General features: G+C 46.7%; 2 protein-coding genes across 2 annotated transcripts; one reads left to right on the top strand and one right to left on the bottom strand.

Moving 5' to 3' along the window:
- Positions 1 to 4,144: 4,144 nt before the first annotated feature.
- Positions 4,145 to 7,746, top strand: NAXE (NAD(P)HX epimerase). The gene is made up of 6 exons (XM_082660511.1): positions 4,145 to 4,345; positions 4,492 to 4,600; positions 4,745 to 4,855; positions 4,937 to 5,050; positions 6,195 to 6,342; positions 6,662 to 7,746. Exons 1-6 carry the CDS (start codon positions 4,164 to 4,166, stop codon positions 6,862 to 6,864), a joined length of 867 nt encoding a protein of 288 aa, XP_082516637.1. The 5' UTR covers positions 4,145 to 4,163; the 3' UTR covers positions 6,865 to 7,746.
- A 16-nt stretch (positions 7,747 to 7,762) lies between these two features.
- GPATCH4 (G-patch domain containing 4) lies at positions 7,763 to 14,299 on the bottom strand (the record flags this gene model as incomplete). The annotated part of the gene is made up of 8 exons (XM_082660497.1): positions 14,232 to 14,299; positions 11,635 to 11,775; positions 11,092 to 11,165; positions 10,888 to 10,980; positions 10,700 to 10,786; positions 9,017 to 9,108; positions 8,707 to 8,757; positions 7,763 to 8,483 (listed from the first exon to the last, which is right to left on the bottom strand). Exons 2-8 carry the CDS (start codon positions 11,711 to 11,713, stop codon positions 7,763 to 7,765), a joined length of 1,197 nt encoding a protein of 398 aa, XP_082516623.1. The 5' UTR covers positions 11,714 to 11,775; positions 14,232 to 14,299.
- Positions 14,300 to 23,961: the final 9,662 nt, after the last annotated feature.

Below are 23,961 nucleotides of genomic sequence, written 5' to 3'. Positions count from 1 at the left end.
CCCTCCCCTGCTGGCCACAGCATGGCCCCTGCAGTACCTCCTCAACATACACACTTCAGGGGCTTCTGGGGCTGAGCCCCTTCCCAGTCATTCCCAGTGAGCACTGTATGGACACAGAATACAATGTCAGAAAGTGGGATCCGGAGCAGGCTGGACAAAGGCTTTGCAGTCTCAGCACTGAGGAGGTCTGTGTGCTCCTCGTTGGGATTTTTGGACTCAATAAGCAAAAGAAAAATGGAAAACGGATGGTGAATTTCCCCCCTTTCCTTCTGGATTCAAACCTCACAACTGCTAAGGCCCCTGCCAGTTCTTAAAACCATGACATCTTGGTTAAGAGGCTTTGGAGTCACTGACTCCATTTTCTCACATGAGAAATGGCGATCTAATGCTACAGAAGATACGCCTTAACCAACCAATGGATGCATTCCTCTTCCTCCAAGAAACATAGCAGATCCTGGATACAGGCCCCTCAGGCCTGTAGCAAAACTGCTGCCAGCAGCTGCAACAACAGTATTATGTAACACTGATCACTTAGCACATGCCACACACTTCCAAGTGCTTCACAAGTGTCTTCTCCTTTAATCCTCACAGCAGATGAATCCCCTTTCACAGATGAGGAAAACAAGGCACAAAAGTTAACTGGTTTGCCACCCAGGTCACACAACTAGTAAGTGAAGCTGCGATTCAAACCTAGGCAGTGAGAAGCTTCTAGAATGCTGTGCAGCCAGTTCTACTCCGCCAGTTAAGCCATTGCTTACCGAGTTGGTTGTGTTTGATACCAAATGTGTTTATTCCAGTTGTGTTATTGTAATATGTAATTTAATTAAATTGATAAACTAAGAGTGTGAAAATAAGCAGTTTCTATGAAAACTAAATTGAATCCTTAGAAGACGTGATTCAGGTGACTCACCTTAAAAACTGCTGTTGAATTAGATGTAAGCAGAGAGACTATTACAAATTGGGGGAAAATCATAAAAATCTAGATGAATTTTGCACTCAGTTTGCTTCAAATATACAATAAATTTTTTTCCACCTTAAGGACACAGACTGCAAATTGCAGGTGATATGTAAGTGGTGAAGTTTATGAGATAAAGAAGATGGAGAACTACGATCTTTGGCCCTATCCTCAGAGACAAGACCCTGGTCACACTGTGACAGATGGCAAATGAATGGGTTTTTTTGGCCATGCCATGCGGCTTGTGGGATCTTAGTTCCCCCACCAGGGATTGAACCCTGGCCCTCGGCAGGGAAAGCGTGGAGTCCTAACCACTGGACCGCTGGTGAATTCCCTGTATTTTTTGTTTTAAGTTGAAATAAGATCATCTACTCCCAGTCATGTCAGATAAGAGCATGTACTGTACTGTGAATTACTTCACAATGAAATTTTGAGGATGCATTAAAATATTTGTAGAGGACCTACTATGTTCCAGGCACAGAACTAGGTGCAGGGGACACAGCTGTTAATCTTCCTTATCTAAATGGAGCTTATTATCTTGTCAGGCATTCAAGATGTCTTGACTGGGATGCAGATTCACTGACTGTAACAAAAACCAATATAACATTGCCTTTAAATAGAGAAGAATGGATTTCGAGGGACAAGTAGCAGCATCTGTCACACGAGAGTATTGCTACTGGGTCAGGCCAACCCAATATCAACCATCATTGGTTCTACCATTTCATAGCTATATTATCTTAGGAAAATTACTTGACTTCTCTCTGCTACTCAATTTCTCATCTCTAACATGAGGATAAAAATACATCATAGGATGGACAGGATTAAATTAGATAATATATGTAAAGCATCTGGAACTCAGTAGGTGCTCAATCCACATGCCCTTCTTGAACTGGTTTTGAAGACATTTCCCAAAGAAAACTCCAGAATCTGAAAGGCAGCAAGGTGGACTAGGGCACTTGGGCACTGCCTTCCTGAGGATAGCCCTCATTTGGCTGTTTCATAAATTGTGAGTGTGTGTGTCATAATTTTATAGTTACGTCTCATCAGAATGAAGTCAGCAATTGACAACCCTTTAGTTACATAGTTCTGCATTTGGAGAGGCATTTCAGCATAGAATAATGCTTAAGACTACATACCCTAGGGGCTTCCCTGGTGGCGCAGTGGTTAAGAATCCGCCTGCCAATGCAGGGGACACGGATTCGAGCCCTGGTCCGGGAAGATCCCACATGCCTGCCGCGGAACAACTAAGCCTGTGTGTCACAACTACTGAGCCTGTGCTCTAGAGCCCACGAGCCACAACTACTGAGCCCAGGCGCCACAACTACTGAAGCCCGTGCACCTAGAGCCCATGCTCTGCAACAAGAGAAGCCAATGCAATGAGAAGCCCGTGCACCGCAACGAAGAGTAGTCCCCGCGTGCCGCAACTAGAGAAAGCCCACGCACAGCAACGAAGACCCAACGCAGCCAAAAATAAATAAGTTCATTAATTTAAAAAATAAATAAAAATAAAAACACTGAAGAGCACTGCATACACAGCAGCCCTTAAAAAAAAAAGACTACATACTCTAGGTCAAGCTGCTTGGATCCTAGCTCCACTGACAGCTATCACTGTATCATTGGACATGTCATTCAACATCTTTGAGCCTCAGTTTTCTCATCTGTAAAATGGGGATAATAACAGAGTTGTGAGGATGAGATGATTCATGTCAGCACTGGGCACATAAACTCAAAATGTTATCTATGTCAAAGAAGCATGCTTCACATTGTGTTTTAGAAATGAATCTTCAGAATTACCAAATTAATTTTCTCAAGTAGGCCTGTAGGGAGTCTTGACTAATATATAAAAGTGAAACTACTTATATACCGGTGAAGTTATAAACAAAGTTAATGAGGTCTTGAATAAGATTATCCAATTGTAATGTAAACCCTACATTTCAATTTAGACGAGTAAACTCTATGAGTAAACCACAAACAAAGTCTAACAAAAACAATTTTCCACCGCAATCACAGTCTGATACATTCAATTTCCCACAACAAACATGTAAAACAAACATAGATGAAGGCCAAGGGTACAACCCATAGGAGATGTTAAACCTCTTATAATTAAAAAGGAGACTATCAGAGGAGTAGTTAAAAGCAGGAGGGGTTCTTGTTTTCTCAGTGAACTAGCCGGAAATGGAATTCACGATACAGAAAAAGAATATACTAGCATAAAAACAAGACCTTCAATCCTGTAATAAACCATAAAGGAAAACGGAAAAAACAAACAAACACAAAAACCCAAGACCTTCATTCCACCTGGATAATTATCTTTATCTTAATGCCTTAATGTAACTGGTCTGTTATTCCCCATACTTCTCTCTTAACCCGGCAGGAGTGTGTTTGCATTCTTAAAAGCTCTTGGGTTACAAGTTTAGTCTTCCTCTCCAGGTTTTTCTTGAAATATTATCGTGACCTGGAGTCTAGGGTTTCAACTACATTTTTAATCTTGGCATACTCAACCTATTTAAGGTTTATACTTTTCTATTTCCACAGCTATTACCCGATGAAGAGGGATAAGTATTATGTATGATCAGGGAAGTACAGCGTGCTCTCCTGGTAAACAGAGATAGGGGAAGCTAATTTGGTGGGGAGAGGGGTACTAAGTTATATGAAATGCTTAGCAGTGTGAATAAGAACATTAATTTATTGAGCCCTATGTACCAGGCGCTGTCGACGACTTTGCATGGATTACCACCCGATGAAGTATGTACTCGTATCCCCATTTTATAGACAGGAGACTGAAACCTGGAGAGCCAAGTTCACTCAGCCACTAAGTGGTAGGGGAGGAACCCGGGCTAACTGCTATGCTATACAGCTTCCTGAAAGAGCTACGAAAAACAAGAATTATTATCAAAGGGCGGTTGGAAGCAAAGCACTTCGGTCATCTGTGAGGCAATATGAAAATGCTCCCGCGAAGGGCTGGCATCTAGACAAGGCGCCCGGACGACGTGCGGCCGGGGCGGGAGGGCGCTGTCGCGCATACCAACACACGGAGGAGCGGTGGAGTCCAACTTCCAGTCCCTCCAGCTCCAGGACCACCTCCTTCAGGGGCGCGCGCGGCCCCGGCCTCTCGGGGGCGGGACGAGGGGGCCGCGCATGCGCCGGGCGGGGCGAGGCGGGGCGAGGCGGGGCGAGGCGGGGCGGGGCCGCGCGCTCTGAGAGCTCAATGTCCGGGCTGCGGGCGCTCCTGGGGCTCGGGCTGCTGGTTGCGGGCCCACGCCTATCGCTCCTCAGAGTCCAGGCCGGCGCCTGTCGCGCGGGAGCCACCTGGTGGGGGCCGCAGCGGCTGATCTCGGGTGGCCGCGGGGACTCAGAGGTCATGGCGAGCTCAGCAGTGAAGTACCTGAGGTTGGACGGGCACGTGCTCTCTGGGCGGGCACGCTGGGAGCGGGACTTGGGTGGAAGCCCACCCCCCCCAGGGGCGGGACCTGGGCCGCGCCGCCTGCGCGACGGAACACCTGGGGGAAGGGGACTCAGGCTGTGGGTTTCCTCAGCCAGGAGGAGGCCCAGGCCGTGGACCAGGAGCTGTTTAACGAGTACCAGTTCAGCGTGGACCAACTTATGGAGCTGGCCGGGCTGAGCTGTGCCACAGCCATTGCCAAGGTCAGTGGCACAACTCTCCACCTAAGGGGCAGTCACTGTGCAAGCCACCTGGCCTAGGCACAATGAAGTGGGAGGGACGGCCAGGCCGAGACTGGGCTGTCACTGCCCGAAGCCCTTCTGAATCCCCTTTGACTCTGCCTTCAGGCATATCCCCCCACGTCCTTGTCCAGGAGCCCCCCTACTGTCCTGGTCATCTGTGGTCCCGGGAATAATGGAGGAGATGGCCTGGTCTGTGCTCGACACCTCAAACTCTTTGTGAGTATGTGGGGAAGGGCTGTCGGGGAGAGTGAGGTTTCCAGGACCTGGGCTTGAATCACCCCTTTCCTTTCCTCATAGGGCTACCAGCCAACCATCTATTATCCTAAAAGGCCTAACAAGCCACTCTTCACTGCACTGGTGACCCAGTGCCAGAAAATGGACATCCCTTTCCTTGGTGAAATGCCCCCAGAGGTAGGTGGTTCCAGTTCACTGCCCTCAATACTGCTGCCTGTGTTCTGCTCTTCCCTCACCTTTCCAGACTGAGCTCATTTGCTTATCTTCCTCTCTAGAGGATTAACTCTTAGAGGGCAGGGATAGTGCCTGACACAGAAGATGCCTAAAGCATGCTATCTGAATGGAAGTGGTGTAAGAGCCTTCTCCATAAGGCGTGCTCCATGAGTTCCCAACACTACCTTCTCTTCAGCTTCATTTCCCCTTAATTTCCCCTTGTCACTTTTTTAAAAAATTAATTCATTCATTTATTTTTGGCTGCATTGGGTCTTCGTTGCCGTGCGCAGGCTTTCTCTAGTTGCGGCGAGCGGGGGCTACTCTGTTGCAGTGCGCGGGCTTCCCGTTGCAGAGCACGGGTTCTAGGCGCGCGGGCTTCAGTAGTTGTGGCTCGTGGACTCTAGAGCGCAGGCTCAGTAGTTGTGGGGCACGGGCTTAGTTGCTCCACGGCATGTGGGATCTTCCCAGACCAGGGCTCAAACCCGTGTCCCCTGCATTGGCAGGCGGATTCTTAACCACTGCGCCACCAGGGAAGCCCCACTCCTGTAACTCTGCAGCCAGTTCCTCTTCGCCTAGCTTGCAGTAAACACATCATCTGCATCTCTTGGAAGCTGAGGTGACTGCCTCATCCTAAACCCTTTCTTCAGATGCTTCAGATCTTGGATTTAGGAGTGGAAAACTTGAGAACTTCTTTTTAAAATTCCTTAACACATTTTACAGATGAAGAAACTGAGATGCAAGAGAAGGGAAGTGATTTGTGCAAAGTCACAGAACCAGATCATGGCAGAGCCAAGACCAGAACCTGTCCCTCCTGACTCCAAGTCTCAGGCTGTCCTACACTGTAGCCTCCCCAATGGTTGGCAGGCACTCAGAACAGAAAATGTGACTGGACTCAGCTTGGCCTCAATCAGTGACCCACTTGCACTTAACTCTAGGCCTCAGAGTGCCATCTGAACGAGATAAAATTATATTTGTAAAAAAAAAAAAAAAAAATTATATTTGTGCCTATGTGAATGGTCTGTGGGTACAAAGGACAGCCCTCTCCTGTTAAGGGTTCTTTGTGCAGCTGCCGGCTCTGACATCCTTTCCTTTTTGTGCTCTACCACAGCCCACGCTGATTGATGAACTATACGAGCTGGTGGTGGATGCCATCTTTGGCTTCAGCTTCAAGGGTGATGTTCGGGAGCCATTCCGCAGCGTCCTGAGTGTCCTGAATGGACTCACTGTGCCCATTGCCAGCATCGACATTCCCTCAGGTGCTGGGTCCAAGGAGGTTGGGGGGATTGGGGCCCTGCCCTGCCTTGAGGTAGGTACTAGGAGTCCTGGTTCTTGACTCAAGGTTCAGACCAAGTATAGAGGCGCATACCACAGCCAGAGGAGGGCTGGGGAGCAAAGTTCAGGAATGCCCTTGACAGTGACTGTCAGAGACCACAGCCCAGGAGTACATGGACACGATTTCCTCAGGTGGGGACCCAGGGGGCTTCCCACTCTTTTAGGACTAGAGTAGAGCAAGGTGTAGAAGGGGACTGGACATCTGGTCTTTTCCGCTCTTTCTGAATACCACCTTCTTTTCAGGATGGGATGTGGAGAAGGGAAACTCTGGAGGGATCCAGCCAGACTTGCTCATCTCCCTGACAGCACCCAAAAAGTCTGCAAGCCAGTTTACTGGTCGCTACCACTACCTGGGGGGTCGTTTCGTGCCTCCTGCTCTGGAAAAGAAGTACCAGCTGAACCTGCCACCCTACCCTGACACCGAGTGTGTCTATCGTCTGCAGTGAGGGAAGGCGGGCGGGCATTCTTCCCAATAGATTTAGTTCCTCTCTCCCAGAACTGTGGAGTCCTGGGAGCTCTTCTGGCAATAAAGGTTAAGAGATGGCAGGAGCCAGAGAGCAACACTGGAGATGTGGTGCCCTCTCTCTGGGGGAACAATATGCAAGAGGGGTTGCTATGACATTTGGGGGCAATGACAATTCACTTTCAGATGCTAAAAAAGGCTCCCAAGTGAGGTGTGCTGTCCTTTACACACACATAATTCTTATCAGGGATGCAGACAGGGAGCTGGGTGAGGTTCTCTGAACTTTCTCCTTCCACTTACCAGCACAGCAAGACTACAGGAAGTTAACAGAAGGAATTTCTTCAGAGGCCTCCAAGGAAACTAACTTGTATTCAGGACCTTCTCAGGCTGAGAATGGAGATGATGGTCAGGACTTATATATAGGCTTGGAGACCAAGCTGATGTTTATTCAATTTGGTATAGTTAGAAACTGGCAACCTATGGGCTGAATTTGCATGTCTTTCTTAGCCTTCACAAAATTAAAAAATCAGTACATTTTCCATAGGTCTACATTTTCAACTTCTTTTAGCCAAGATGCCCCTTCAGAGGCTGTCTGCATTCCCGTTCCCATAGCCCCCAGCATCCTTGTCCCTTAGCTGCCCGGGCCTTGCAGGTGCTTGAGTTCAGCCTCTCTGGGTTAGATGCTGTAAGGGGGAATGTGCCTGCTCCCTCAAGTCAGACACGGCACTACCGCTCTCCTCTCAGCGGACTACTGTTCCAGAGCTGTTTCCTCCTTGGGAGGGACTCCTCACTGAGAGGGTACACAAGACCTGCACCAACTCAGGTCCCTGAGGCTTCAGCTCCTGAAGAGGAATCGATCGGGCTGCATCTTGACCTGGCCTTCAGTTTCTCTTCTTCTGTTTCTTCTTTTTTGCTCTCTGGTCAGTGTGGACTCCAGGTCTTTCCTCCTCTGGTTGCTTCTGCCTCTTCTTACCTTTGCCACTTGAGCCCGTGTATGCCTTGCTCTCTGCTGTCCTAGCCCTGCCACCTTCCTCCTCTCCTTCATCCCCTACATGCAAGACGTCCTCCTCCTCCTGATGCCGCTGTCTTTTCTTCTTGCTTCTCCTACTTTTCCGATCACTGCATGATCTGCTTTCTGCTTCTCTGGTCCCACCATCTACAACAGCCTCCTCCATGTTCAAGTCTTCTTCCTCACGCTGCCTCCTCTTCTTCTTCCTTTTCCTGAGGGACTGATCAGTTTGTTCTCTGTTTTTAAATTCCCCAAGCCCACTTGTTCCTGTGGTCTCTTCTTCCTCATGCCTTACAGCTGTTCCCTCACTCTCATCTGTGACACTTTCTTCTTGATGCCGCCTTTTCTTCTTCTTGCTTTTCCTGACACTCTGGTCAGTGTGTTCTGGGTACTCTTCTGCATTCCTTTCAGTTGCCGTGGCCTCTTCCTCCTCTTTCTGCTTCCTTTTCTTTTTCTTTTTTTGTGGGGGCTTGCTCTCAGACTGCAGTTGAGGGACCCCAGGGTCCTGGCCTTTGAGACGAGCCAGGAAGGCCTGCTCCTGGGCCTCTAACCGAGCAAGCTTAGCCTTCATCGTGATCCCAAGACGGGCAGCCCTGAAATAGATGGGGCCCAAGTCAGAGGGAGGGTATTGGGGAAAATAGGCCTAATCTCTGAGACTGCAGGGAAAGTTCATAAGGGAGGAGCTGCTTGTCTTCAGGCAGCTTCAGAAATGGGCAGAGAATAGGAATCACTTTCTCTGGGGTGAAAAGAGTGGCACAGGGGTGGGCTTGTGATGGGGAGAAAAGAAGGGAGCCCAAGAAGCTAACCGCTACTTACTTGTGTGCTGTTCGCCCCTCACAGGCTTGGAGCATCATCTCATCAGTCAGACTGTTGGGGAAGGGCAGGAATCAGGAGTTACAAACAGATCTGGTGGAAAGGCCTGACCTCTCCTCCCCTCTAAAACATTCCTTCAGCACTGAGTCCCTATTCAGGACCTGGCACTTTTCTAGGTGTAGGGGACACAAAGATGAGCACAACACATTTCCACCCTGATGAAGCCCACAGTCAAGCATTACACTTGGTCCTTTCTTTTGAGATTGGAAGGCATCTCCTCCCACATGCCCCTGGCACTAAAAAGAAGTCTCACATCTTTGGAGGCTTGGACCCCTGGCTGTCGTCATCACTGCAGCTTTCCAAGTCCTTGTCTGGCTTCTCCCCACTTGAAGTCAGTGTGGCCGTCTAGAAGGAGGAATCATGGGGGTGGACAAGGCCCACTCAGCACCACCACCATTGCTCTTCCCTCCTGGAAAGGGAAGAGCAGTGGTGCCACTGCCACCCTGAACAGCCACTGGCACAAATCTGTCAGCCCCCAACATCGCTCCTTGCAGCCCCACACGAGATGTGCCAAACTGCATACATCAACTTGGGCAGGAGGTGGGCTGCAGTTGGGGGCGGGTGGGGTGGGGGCAGTCCTGGCCTCCCTGGCTCACAGCCAGCTAGTGGGCAGAACAGGAAGGGAGGAAGAAGTGCTCTGGGTCATCAGGTCTTCACAGTGGGACAAGTGCCCCCTGGCGGTCATCCCATGGTGCCAGTAATGTACAATAAAGATGCTACTTTTCATGCCCCCTCCCCCTATACCTATGCACAGTACTTTAACCAGGTTAAGAACCTACTTTGGGCTAAGAGGTTGGGGATAGAGTGGAATAAGGACGAGATGGTTCCAGCCCAGATGGAATCTACATGGTTGGAGGGTAAAGGAATATGGCAGAACATAGAAAATGATGATGAAAGTGTTGTCTGTGCTAGAGGAAGGGTACCCTACTCAGGCTTCAGGGCTTGGGGAATAGTTTCTACAAGGAGCTGAGCCCTGGAAGACAAGAAAAAGGTCAGCAGGTAAAGGGGCAAAGGAAGCAGAATGTCCCAGGCAGAGGGAACAGCATGTGCAAAAACTTGAAAGTGAAAAAACATGGTACCTTGAAAAGATTCAGATTCCATCTGGCTAAAGTGTAGAGGTCCTGAGAGGTGGCGAGAGACAGGCTAAGAAAGAAGGCAGGGACAAGGCATGAAGGGCCATGTGAGCCAGTCTGACACATCTGGACTGTGTCATCCGAGGTCAAGGAGGAGGCAGTGACAGAATGAAATCTGTGTTTTTCAGAGAACACTGGATCCTTTGTGGAGGATGAACTAATCGTGGTGGGGATTGAGACTAGAGTGAGGAGTCTAGTTATGAGGCTGTGAAAGAAATGAGGCAGGAGAGGATGATGGTCTGAACTGGGGCAGAAGATGGCCACAGAGATGAATGGGAAGGATTTGCTAGATAATACATAGAGCCCTTAAGGACATAATAGAGGATCGTTAAATGTTAGCTCCCTTCTGTTGGCGGGCTAGAAAAGGGGGGTCTGAACACCTGGGTTCTAGTCCTGTCTGCCATTACTAGCCAACTGTGGGCTCTTCAGCGAGCCACTTTCCCCCCTTTTGGCCACATCTGCAAAATAAGGACAATGGGTCAGATGATCCCGCAGGTCTCCTCTGACTTTTAAGTCCTCTGAATTAGACATCCCCTCCCTGCTCTGACAGCTCCTGACTGTGCCCCACCCCCCACTCCCCGTTGCTGCCCCCTCAGCAGATGGCAGGGATCCATTCAACCTGAAGATTTCAATTCTTGCTGAGGGTCTGGGCAGTCTAGGTAAGCAACAGCGAGGTTGGTCACAGGATCCCACTGTTAGGACAGTCCTGAGAATAGGTAGGGCATACAAGGCAATTGTTCAGGCCCCAGGGGAGACCAGGGAAGGAAAAAAGGATGGGCCCTCTCACCCCCAGCCTCTAATACCTTCACAAACTTCTGATACCGCAAGTTGGGCTTGGAAGGATCATGACGGGTGGTCTCCTTAGACAGGCACCTTATCTGTACACCATCCTGTGGGGGAGTTATCCGTGAGTGGGTGACATGCCATGTCTCCCTCACCCCCACATGTCCCAGGCCCTCATGGTTCATGTGCCTACTATTAGAGCTTATACCTGCCCAGTTTTCACTACCAAGCTGGCCGCAGTCTTGTTGAAGAGATCATTCCACCAGTGGTTTGTGAACTCTTTGGCAGGGTCGTGTCCCACCTGCCAGAGGAAGCAGTGTGAACTCGGGACCCGTCATTCCCCTTCCTCCCCCTATCCTCAAGGCCCCCCTGTCCCATCCACACTGACCTCCCTCAGCCTGCCCAGTCTTACCCCATGAGTGTCCTGCTTCAGCGTTACCCTGAGGGCCTGGGTGATGCCATTCTCCTTCCGGCCCAGGCCTTTGCCTGCAAACACAGTGAATGATTTGGCTTATTCCACTCCTGCCCCAAGCCCTCACAAGGCACACCCAGCACATGCCACTCCTTGCCATTCCACATACCTAACTTTGGGCATGCTCCGTCCATCTTGGAAGCCCTCCCAGTTGCACTCTTTCTAGCACCTCTCCATGCAGTCCTCCCATCTTTGAGCCCAAACTATCTTTCCTTCATAATTCTCTCAGGACAGAAGTCATGTCTCTTCCTCCCCCTCCCAGTCCTCCGAACCACTTCTTTCTCACTATCCACCATCATATTTCTTCCCTTCTTCCCTTTTCTGGAAATGTCAGCAATTTTCTTCTGCAAATTTCCCTTTAAACTAACTTTCCTCCTTCAGTTGAATGGACTACATAGGGGTTAATCCAGGATGATGCCTCTTCCCTGGGCAGAGGGTAGTGAGGGAGTTGGGGGGATGTGAAAAGGGCTCCATGGGAATCACCTCGAGTCCATCCATGCTTTAGCAGCTGCTCCTCAGCAAACTTCATCCCACGACTCTTGACCTCTGGGGTGACGCTCATGGTGAGAAAAGAGTCACTGTCCTCAGGCCCTCACCAGAGAAGAGAAGGGGTCACTATCTTCCCTTTAAGAGGAAAAAAAAGAAAGTGCCCAAATCATCCATCAAATCCATCCTGCCTGCTCCTGTAAGAATTCTTCCCTGAAGCTGGAGCAGAGACAGAGGAAAGCGGCCTGGTGCCTCGGGAGCTCCCTGTCCGACCACTGAGAGGTCAATGTCAACATGATGAAGGCCAAGGAAACCTGGTATTAATAATAACACCCAAATGTATGGAGAACTCCCTACATGCCAGGCTGTGCTAAGATTTTACATGGATCATTTTGCGTACTCTTCCCAGCCCGGGAAGATTTCCTGAACTTTACATTCAGGAAAGTATTATATCCCTGTTTTACAAATGAGGAAACTAAAGCCTAGAGAGGTTAGGTGACTTGCTCAAGGTCACACAGCTGATACATACTGAACTCAAACCCAGGCAGCTTGTCTGCAGAGTCCCCACTCTTTACCACTACCTGATAACATCTCCCACGATTTATTACCACGTAAAAACAAAGCAAGGAGGTGCTTGTTAACCTGACAACAGTACTTAACAGGGCCCATATCCTATACCTGTGCCCCAGCATTTACACTGTCCTCTCAATGTGAAGGCTACGTGCCTCTTCCCCACTGTCTTTCAGTGTTGTTGGAGCACCCCTTTTGAAACTGTCCAGCTTAGGAAGGGCGCTCTTATTGAGCATTTAAAGCGTAACAGAGGGGTTACACATATTGCTATACTGTCTCATTTAATCCTGACAGTCCTGTGAGATACACCTTATCCTTATTTTACAAAGGGTTTTTTGCCTGGGGTTACACAGCTGTTAAGAGATGGAGCTGGAATATGAGCTCAGGTTGCCTGACTCCACAGTGGCCCACTTTCTATCACATTCCCAACTACAGTCATCCCTCAGTATCAGCGGGGGATTTGTTCCAGGACCTGCTGTGGATAGCAAAACCCATGGATGCTCAAGTCCCATACTTAGCCTTCCGCATCCCAGGATTCAACTAACCACTGATTATGTAGTACTGTACTATTTATTGAAAAAAATCCACATGTAAGTGGACCCATGCAGTTCAAATCTGTGTTGTTTGTCACAGCTGTAGTTGCATTTGTTTAGAGTTGTTCAGGTGTTCCTCATTTTGGACTCCACAATGGCACTGTCCAACTTATATACCAAATTTGCCTCCGAAACGGTTAAGATGGCTTATTACACAAGACGTTCAAAACTAAGACTATCACTGCTGACTTGAGTCACTAAAGTTAACTTGTACTAAGATCATTTATTACAGGCATTGCAGACCATTTTAAAAGCTGATTAATGGCACTCCTGGAGTAACCCTCTGGCCTCCCCAAGTGACAACTCCAAAGGCTAAAACTTTCAGTTGTGTTTAAGAATGTCTAGTGAGTATGCTAATAAAAAAAAAAAAGTCAGACACATCAAGTCACCCCTCCTAAACATTACATATTAGGCTTAACAACGATGACCAGTCTGGTTAGGTATGAAGAGTAGCAAATTTAGGATGAATCACACTTCTGTTCACATTTCTACTGTGAAGGATGATTATTTGAAAACCTAACTGACACCTTGAGAGTCCCAACAGAAAAGCACTGAGTGAAGAAATGGCCCTATCTTGCTTCTTGATAATGCAACAGAAGTAAAATTCAAACACTGAGGCCTTTGAGGCCACCTCAAACCTCTGCTTCTTCTCACAAGTTATTTCTAATCTACTAGCCCCCAGATTTCAATTACAACAACAACCAACACATGCATTTACTCAATGCCAGCCTGCTGCTAATTGCTGAACACACATTATCTCATTTAATCCTCCCAACAACCCTATTAGGAGTTGTTGGGGTTTTTTTTTTTGTAATTGACAAATGGCCCTGAGAAGTTTAGTTACTTGTCCAAATCAAACAGCTGGCAAGTAGCGGATCCAGGATCTCAGGCATTCCGGAACTGGTGTTCTTAATCACTACATCGCTCAATCTCATAGACGTCTGTACTTTACGCTGTAAAACCTACCATTGCCTGTCCCTTGTCGCAGTAATTCGAAACTATACGCCCTGGTTTTATTACCCAACCCCGGTGTACTTAATGCAACTCCAAGAATCGAGAATGCGTTCAGTCGTCATTCGTTGAACTGAGTGACACAGATGGTAATTGCTTTAACCGACCTAGAATGGATAACTAGACAGAAGCAACTAGATCCCAGGCTGTGCGCCCCAGTCTTTATAAACTTATAGCACATTTTCAGGAACTGTTTTCTTTCCAGTCAACCTGAGTTTTCTGGAGAAGGGGCCCTGGGCCACCTTTCTTACAGCGATTCCAAAGAACCGGCAACCCTTTCCCTAGGTCTCCTTCCTCTTGAGGTCTAAACTCCAGCCCTCCTTCCGCAGTTTCACTTGGGTAAAACTACTCTCCTGCTCTCACATTTGCTCCTGAGCCCGGGCTCTGACAGCCACCGTTCGGGGTACTGTAGGCTCTTACCGTTAGTGTAAGGTCCTCTCCGCAGAAACATGTGCCAGACGAGATCTGTGCGCCGCCATCTTCCCGGAAGTGCCGTTTCGGTCGTTCTAGGCTGTCGAAACCATAGAGACGCACGCCGGAACCGAACTCTCGGTCGTCCCCGGAGGAACTGCGTTGTGCACGTTTCAGAAGATCCGGAAAGTGTTCTATTTTCTTCCTCCCTGCAGGTCTGAACGGCCGTGGGAGTTCAGTCCTATCCGGCTGTATTGGGATGCCGAGAACAGCTTTGGGTCCGACACTGACTAGTTCCAGGCACAAACATGAGGAAGGAAAACTTTAGGGGAAACCATCGAGAGTGGCCTGAGAGATTCGTGGAGGCAGAGAAGGAGGTAGCATCTCTGAGGTGATTTGCGGGGATGAATACTCAGCCTGCAGGGACAGTTATTTATAAAATCCTAGAGATGAGAGGTTTCAGTAGGTTCATCAAACACTTTTTTTTTTTTCTTTTTTTTGCGGTACGCGGGCCTCTCACTCTTGTAGCCTCTCCCGTTGCGGAGCACAGGCTCCAGACGCGCAGGCTCAGCGGCCATGGCTCACGGGCCCAGCCGCTCCGCGGCATGTGGGATCCTCCCGGACCGGGGCACGAACCCGTGTCCCCTGCATCGGCAGGCGGACTCTCAACCACTGCGCCACCAGGGAAGCCCATCAAACACTTTTTGACTCACCACGCTGTGCCAAGACCTGCCCCTTCTGGTACTGGTGATACAAAGATGCATAAGAGAGAGCCCTGACTCCCTGACTTCGGGGTGCACCTAGTCTAGCCCAGGGAAAATCGGGACCTCGAGTGGGACTGGAGAGAGAGGAAGGATCCCGGAATCCATGCCAGGTTGAGGAGTTGGGACTTGCCTTTTAAGTATTAGGGTTCATTGAGCAGGGGAGGGAAAGAACATATTGCAAACAAATCAACAAGAGAGGCTGCACGTGCTCTCATCCCCACAAACTGTTCCTAGGCTTCACGGAGCCACCCAAGAACTAAAACCTGAAAAAAAAAAAAATCCCTTGTTTGCGTCCCTGTATCAGGATTTACGGTAACTTAGAGGCCGACCCACCCCCACCCCCACCCCCAAGGAACTTCAAAAAGAAAAACTGCTGTTTCATAGTAAAGTTTTGTCATAATTGCTCAGTATGTCATACTCCCTCATCCCCATATGATTTCTTTTTTTACATAAAATTAATTTTACTTTTACAATATGCTACCTGGGAAGGAAAAATAAAGGGGGAATTCCCTGGCGGTCCAGCGGTTAGGATTCCGAGCTTTCACTGCCAGGGGTCCGGTTCGATCCCCGGTCGGGGAACTAAGATGCAGCAAGCCAGAGCAGCGCGGCAAAAAAAAAAAAAAAAAAAAGAGAGAGAGAAAATTCCATAGATAGGTCTTCAGTTTCCACCATTTTCCCACTCCATCTCCCCTATCTATCTATCTATTTATCTATCTAATATATTATACTGTGGGCATAAAAGAGGTTTGAAAACTCCTGAATAGGGCAACCTCAAGGGCCCTTTCCAGCCTACAATTTCTGTGTGGCATACTTTGCCAGCCACTCCAAAAACCTAATGGCCATAATTCCTTGACTCAAGATTCTTCCTCTGGCCTAGGACCTTGAACTCCTGTTCTGCCTGACTCACTCATTTGATAAACATTTATTAAGGGTCTTCTGTAGGCCAAGGGCTAGGGGTCCAGCCCTTGTCCTGTTGGACCTCACCGTCTTGTGGGAGTGTAACAAGTTACCAGGCATTTATTTATATGAGTGAGTGATGAGAGCTGTGGCAAGGTCAGGACACAGTGCCACAGGGGTAAGAGGAGAAGCCAGGGCCCCTGAGGGCTTCCTGAAGGAGTCTCTCCCAGCCTGTAAGCCTGTCCCTGGGGGCTATGTGGGACTGCAAAAGAAGAAATGGGCCTCCAGGAGTTCCAAGTTTCATGGGGTCTCACACTCCTCAAGAGTTGTGAGAAATAAAATCCATTGTAAGAACAAGAATACATGGCTATTATAAAGTGAGCTGAGGGTCTTTCTACGCCGCCATCTTGGCTGCTCTCAGTTCTGCATGCTGGGAAGTCCAAGATCAAGGGACTGGGACGATCACCTTCTGGTGAGGTCCCTCTTCCTGATTCATATCCGGCACTTTATTGCTGTGTTCTCTCGTGGGGGAAGGGGCCATGACTACTTATAAGGAAATAATCTAAAATGCAGACATAGCAAGATCAATAGAAATATTTATTACAGGAATATTTATAAAATGAAAAAATTGTAAAGAACCTAAATATCCCACAACAGGAGAATTGCTAAATAAATTATAGTGTAACCGTACAATGTACTAATATGTAGCTTTAAAAGGAGTCTTAACTTGGGGGAAATGTCTATGATATGATGGAAATGAAAAAAGCAGGTACAAACTGGTTTCTGCATAGTAAGAGGCCATCTATGTTAAAAATACATAGGCAGGGCTTCCCTGGTGGCGCAGTGGTTGAGAGTCCGCCTGCCGATGCAGAGGACACGGGTTCGTGCCCCGGTCCGGGAAGATCCCACATGCCGCGGAGCGGCTGGGCCCGTGAGCCATGGCCGCTGAGCCTGCGCGTCCGGAGCCTGTGCTCCGCGGCGGGAGAGGCCACAACAATGAGAGGCCTGCGTACCGCAAAAAAAAAAAAAAAAAAAAAAAAAAATTCATAGGCAATGGCCTCAAAAGGAATAAAGCACTTAGGAATTTAACACAATATAACAGAAGAAGAGCAAGAGTTGTACACTGAAAATTACAAAATGTCATTGAAAGAAACTAAAGAAGAGCTACGTAAATGGAAAGATACATGTGTTCATGGGTTGGAAGACTTAAGAAGATCACAATATTCTCCAAATTGGTCTACAGATTCAACGCAATCTCTATCAAAATCCTAGCTGGCTTTTTTTGCATAAGTTGACAAGCTGATTTGGAAATTCAAATGGTAATGCAAGGAGTCCTTTTTCTCGAAAAAGAACAAAGTTGAATGACTAACACTTCTCAATTTCCAAACTTACCACAAAGCTATAGTAATCAAGACTGTGGTTCTGGCATAGGCTAGATATAAAATCAATAGAATAGAAATGAGAGTCCAGAAATAAACCCAGACATTTATGGGCAATTAATTTTCAACAAGAATGCCAAGACAATGCAATGAGGAGAGAATAGTCTATTCAACAAATTATGCTACGACAACTGGATAGGCACATGCAAAAACAAAAAAATGAAGTTGGACCCCTACCTCGCATCAAATGCAAAAATTAACTCAAGATGAATCAAAAACCTAAATGTAAGAGCAAAACCTCTAAAGCTCTTAAAAGAAAACATAGATGTAAACTTTCATAACCTTGGATTAAACAATAGTTTATTAGCTATGACTCCAAATGTACAAGCAAGCAAAGGAAAAAAACATAAATTGGGCTTCATCAAAATTAAAACGTTTGTGCTCCAAAGGACACCATCAAGAAGTAAAAAGAGGGACTTCCCCGGTGGCACAGTGCTTAAGAGTCTGCCTGCCAATGCAGAGGACACGGGTTTGAGCCCTGGTCTGGGAGGATCCCACATGCCACGGAGCAACTAAGCCTGTGCGCCACAACTACTGAGCCTGCGCTCTAGAGCCCAAGAGCCACAACTACTGAAGCCCGCGTGCCTAGAGCCCGTGCACCGAAACAAAGAAAAGCCACTACAATGAGAAGCTCGCGCACCGCAACGAAGAGTAGCCCCCGCTCGCCGCAACTAGAGAAAGCCCGTGTGCAGCAACGAAGACTCAACGCAGCCAAAGATAAATAAATAAATTTACTTTTTAAAAAAAGAAGTAAAAAGACAATTACAGAATGGAAGAAAATATTTGCAATCATATTTCTGGTAAGGTTCTAATATCCAAAAAATACATGAAGAACTCTTACAGGGACTTCCCTGGTGGTGCAGTGGTTAAGAATCCGCCTGCCAGGGCTTCCCTGGTGGCGCAGTGGTTGAGAGTCCGCCTGCCGATGCAGGGGACACGGGTTCGTGCCCCGGTCCGGGAAGATCCCACATGCCGCGCAGCGGCTGGGCCCATGAGCCATGGCTGCGGAGCAACGGAAGAGGCCACAACAGTGAGAGGCCCGCATACTGCCAAAAAAAAAAAAAGAAAAAAAAAGGAATCCGCCTGCCAATGCAGGGGACATGTGTTCAATCCCTGGTACGGTAAGATCCCACAGGCCGCAGAGCAACTAAGCCCATGCGCCACACCTGCTGAACCTGCGCTCTAGAGCCCGTGAGCCACAACTACTGAACAGGCGTGCCACAACTACTGAAGCCTGTGCACCTAGAGCCCGTGCTCCGCAGCAAAAGCCACCACAATGAGAAGCCCACGCACCGCAACGAAGAGTAGCCCCCGTTCACCGCAGCTAGAGAAAGCCCTTGTGCAGCAACAAAGACCCAATGCAGCCAAATATAAATAAATAAATAAAATTTTAAAAAAGAACACTTACAACTCAATAATAAAAAGACAACACAGGGCTTCCCTTGTGGCGCAGTGGTTGGGAGTCCGCCTGCCGATGCAGGGGACACGGGTTCGTGCCCTGGTCTGGGAAGACCCACATGCCGCGGAGCGGCTGGGCCCGTGGGCCATGGCCGCTGAGCCTGTGCGTCCGGAGCCTGTGCTCCGCAACGGGAGAGGCCACAAGAGTGAGAGGCCCGCGTACTGAAAAAAAAAAAAAAGACAACACAATTTTAAAATGGGTAAAAGATTTGGATTGACATTTCTCCAAAGAAGATACACAAATGGCTAATAAGCACATGAAAAGATGCCCAACATCATTAGTCATCAGGGAAATGCAAGTGAAAACCACAATACAATATCATTTCACACCTTCTAGGATAACTATTATTTAAAAAATGAGCAATAACAAGTGTTGGTGAGGATGTGGAGAAATGAGAACCCTCATACATTGCTGGTGGGAAGGTAAAATAGTGCGGCTGCCTTGGAAAACAGTATGAAAAATTCCTCAGAAAGTTAAGCATAGAATTACTATATGAACCAACAATTCCACTCCTAGGTATATACCCAAGAGAACTGAAAATATATGTTTATACAAAAACTTGTACACAAAATTTCATAGAAGCACTATGTATAGTAATAGCTAAAAAGTGGAACCAATCCAAGTGTCCATCAGCTAATGAATGGATAAACAAAACATGGTGGATCCACAATGGAATATGATTAGGTCATCAGAGGAAAGGTGGTGTCGATACATTCTACAACATGGATAAACTTTGAAAATATGTTAAGTGAAAGAAACCAGACACAAAAGGCCACATACTGTATGATTCTATTTACGTGCAATGTCCAGAGTAGGCAAATCCATTGACATAGTTCAGTTGGGAAGAGGAAAATGGAGAGTGGCTACTAATGGGTGGGTGGAGGGTTTCTTTTTGAGTTGATGACATGTTCTGGAATCAGTGGTGTTGATTAAACTTGTGAACATACTAATACCCACTGAATTGTACACTTTAAAAGGGTGAATTTTATGGTAGGTGAATTATATCTCAAAAAAACCAAAAGAACAAAAAACCACAGGCACAGTAAAAGAACAAGAGAACATTAACATGTTACAGGCAGTCATTCTGAGATGAAGGAATTATGAGTAAGTGCATACCCTTCTTTATACATTTTCTCTGAATTTTAGTTTTTTCTACAATTAACATACTTTGTCAGGAAAAATAACTTTAAAACAGCAAATGAATACAAATCAGAGTTCCTCAGTGCTGAGGAACTTGGTGCAGAAATGAGGAGAAATATGATTGGCAACAGGGAGACCTTCAGGAGGAGGTGAATGTGGCACTAAGATGAACAACTCTTTTTTTTTTTTAACTTTGTTTTTAATACATTTATTTGTTATTTATTTTTGGCTGCGTTGGGTCTTTGTTGCTGCGCACGGGCTTTCTCTAGTTGCGGCAAGTGGGGGCTACTCTTCGTTGCAGTGCTCGGTCTTCTCATTGTGGTGGCTTCTCTTGTTGCGGAGCACGGGCTCTAGGCGCGCTGGCTTCAGTAGTTGTGGCATAGGGGCTCAGTAGTTGTGGCTTGCGAGCTCTAGAGCTCAGGCTCCGTACTTGTGGCACACGGGCTTAGTTGCTCTGCAGCATGTGGGATCTTCCCGCACCAAGGCTCAAACCTGTGTCCCCTGCATTGGCAGGCGGATTCTTAACCACTGCACCACCAGGGAAGTCCGAGATGACCAACTCTTGAATTCCTTTCTAAATTTCTGGAGCAGAATGAAATCCTAAAAATTAGGTACTGGGTTATCTTTCTATACTCTTAAGTCCACACACGGTATCATAAAAATCATACTACGCTAACAAATCCCTCTGGTGCATAAACTTGTGTAACATTTTCCTCCACCTCTTCTCAGTTGTTTGTTCATGTATTTATTCTATTACTGAAATCTGAGAATGAGGGAAGAGAAGAGAGCTTGTGGTTGCAACTTTTTTTTTTTTTTTTTTTGCCACACCATGTGGCATGCGGGATCTTAGTTCCCTGACCAGGGATCCATCCCATGTCCCCTGCAGTGGAAGCATGGAATCTTAACCACTGGACCACCAGGGAAGTACCAAATGTTGGGATTTTTGAAAGCTTATATCACAAATATTGGCAATGTTTACCTAATATAATGTTATTTTTCTTTCTGTTGGGAAAAAAAAAAAGGTGCGCCTCGTGTCTTAGGGTTTTTTCTTAGACTGATATTATTTCTTAATCCTCAGGCCTAGGCAGTTTGTAATTTTCCTACTTCATTAACTATTTAAGTTCATAACAACAAAAAATATTACAATCCCTTGTGCAGAGTGCTTTGCTATTTAAAAATAGTGGGTTTTGGGGACTTCCCTGGTGGTCCAATGGCTAAGACTCCATGCTCCCAATGCAGGGGGCCCGAGTTCGACCCCTGGTCAGGGAACTAGATCCCACATGTACGCCACAACTAAGAAGTCAGTATGTTTAAAAAAAAACAAAACAAACAAACAAACAAAAAACAATTACCTCAAACATTTTTAAAAAGTTTAATCGAAAAAAAAAAGAAGTCGGTACGCTGACAACAAAGATCCCGCGTGCCACAAATAAGACCCGGAGCAGCCTAAATAAATAAATGAATAAAAATGACTCAAAAAATTAAAATAGTGGGTTTTATTTAAAACAGTGGTTCACAGTTTAAAATATCATTTTCACAAACATCATTTTATTTGATTCTCAGCCTAATCCCAAATTGTATATAATCTTCCCTATTTGTAGGTAAGTAACCTGAGGGCCAGTCAGCACAGAAACCAGAAATGAAATGGTCTCAGCCACAGACGGCTGTTCTTTGATGCAATCTGGTGTGGGTTTCTGCTTAACAAACCCTTTGAAGCATCATTGCCATCTGCCCCTTGGTACCACGCTTCTCTCCAGTTTGGGTCAAGACCTGTCTCTGAGCTCTGCATCACTGTCCCTCTAGTTCTTGTCTCTGTCTTTCCCTGGCCTCAGTGTGTCCTTCTGTGAAGGGGCTTGGAAACCCCAGTGTGTGTGCATGCTGGTTGTGGTGGTGGGGTGGTGAGAATGGATGAGGGAGGGAACTGCAAAAGGGGCCCTCTTTCCTCTGTAGTGCTTACTGACACTTCTAGAGTCAGCCTAGAGAAGTGAAGTTTTCAAGGCAGCAGACATTTCCAGTTGGCTTGTTTTTTATATTTAAAAAAATAAAATACTTCCAGGGACTTCCGTGGTGGTCCAGTGGTTAAGAATCGGTCTTGCAACGCAGGGGACGCCGGTTCCAGCCCTGGTGGGGGAACTAAGATCCCACATGCCCAGGGCAACTAAGCTGGGCGCCGCAACTGGAGAGCCCACATGCCCCAACTACAGAGCCCACGCGCTGTGGAGCCCTCGTGCCACAACTAGAGAAGCCCGCGCACCGCAATGAAAGATCCCACCGCACCGCAATGAAGAGCCCGCGCACCACAATGAAAGATCCCACCACAATGAAAGACCTCATGCAGCCAATCGATCAATCAATATTTTTTAATGAAATATTTCCAGATACATCAGTAAAAATGCCATGGAAAAATTTCTGAACGGGGGCAGTATGAAAGACACCAATATGAGTGGAAGTAGAGGTGGGAAAAAGGACCCTGCTGGAAAGAAAAGCAGCAGGATATCCCACCTCATTCTTTCTCTTGGCACTGCTGCCACAAATACGAAGGAAAACGCTTTGAGATATTGGGACTCTCTCCCTCTGAACTGAAGCTTAGGTCAGCCTTGTCAAAGCGAGTCTGAAGGGCGCTCTGAGTCTGGAGGACGCCCCCCAAAACTTTCAGGTCTCTGCTATAGCATTCCCATCTCTGAACATCGTCCGCAGTAAACAAGCGGTGATCCTCCAGCAGTGCACAGGACTCGAGCTGTATGCGGAGCCCAGCACTCTGCAGGGCCCGTCAGCGCCGGTAACGCCGCCTTCTTGAGCCACCTGCTGGCTATCAGATGTATTGCATATTAAATCATGAAAAAATTCATACACATAATAAATACATAAATGCCTTGAAAGTTTGGAAGGACAGACAACAAAACGTTAAAATTTACTTTCTCTGTGTGATAGGATTAAGTTTCATTTTTAAAAGATACTTGCTTATTTATTTGGTTGCGCTGGGTCTTTAGTTGCGGCTCTTGGGCTCCTTAGTTGCGGCAGGTAAACTCTTAGTTGCGGCATGCATGTGGGATCTCGTTCCCTGACCAGGGATCAAACCCGGACTCCCTTCATTGAGAGCGCGGAGTCTTAACCACTGAGCCACCAGGGAAGTCCTGCGATTTTCATTTTTTAATGTTTTTATGTTTGTTAAACTCTCTACAATTAAATGCATCATTGTGGAATCAGTTTTTAAGAAAGCAATAAAAGTTGCCCTCCAATTTAAAAATTATTATTCTATGACTCATTCTGGCTTCATTTTTACATTTAAATGTTTGAACTTCCAGGAATTTATTTAGTTTAAGGAATGAAATATGGATCATATTTTTTTCCCAAGATGGCTAACTGGTTGTCCAACCTCTAGCAGTCTCCAAAAGTAGACATCTCGTTAAATAAATTATGCTACAGCCACCCACTGGAATACTATGCAGACATGGAAAAGAATGAAGAAACTTTATGTCATGTGCTGATAGGACTGATGTTCACAACATATTATTAGTTTAAAAAAAAAAGTAGGGAGCAGTTTGTATATGATCCTAATTAGATTAAAAAATAGAATATATGCATGATGTATGTTTCCATTTATGTGAATTCTTGTAGATTCTTAAAACCTTTGTGGGCAGGTACAGAAGAAACTTAACAATGGTTTAATTGTTCCAGGAGGAAGTAAGAAGGAAGGAAGAAAAGAAGGAAGGATTTTACTTTTCATTTTATCCCTTTGTTAGTAGTTTAATTCTTTTTCATTATGTTCATGTATTAATTTTGTTATGTTTTGTGATAAATAAAAATAAGTGGGACATTGATTTGTATGTGTTTATGGTTTTTAAAAATCACGTGATCCCTTAGGATCAATCAGTCAGTATCTGTGTTTTGATTGATTCTGTTCCCTTTGACACTTCTTCCTCTCACCAACAGTAAGGGCTAAAATATATTGAGTGCATTCTATGAGTCAGGCACAGTTCTGATTACTGATGTCATTATCCTCATTTTCAGAGGAAAACAATGAAGTAAAGAGAAGGCTA

This window comes from Grampus griseus (genome assembly GCF_964374135.1).
Source record: "Grampus griseus genome assembly, chromosome: 1".
NCBI lineage: Eukaryota > Metazoa > Chordata > Mammalia > Artiodactyla > Delphinidae > Grampus > Grampus griseus.
Note: the sequence above shows the minus strand (reverse complement) of the source record. Positions and strands in the feature narration are given on the sequence as shown.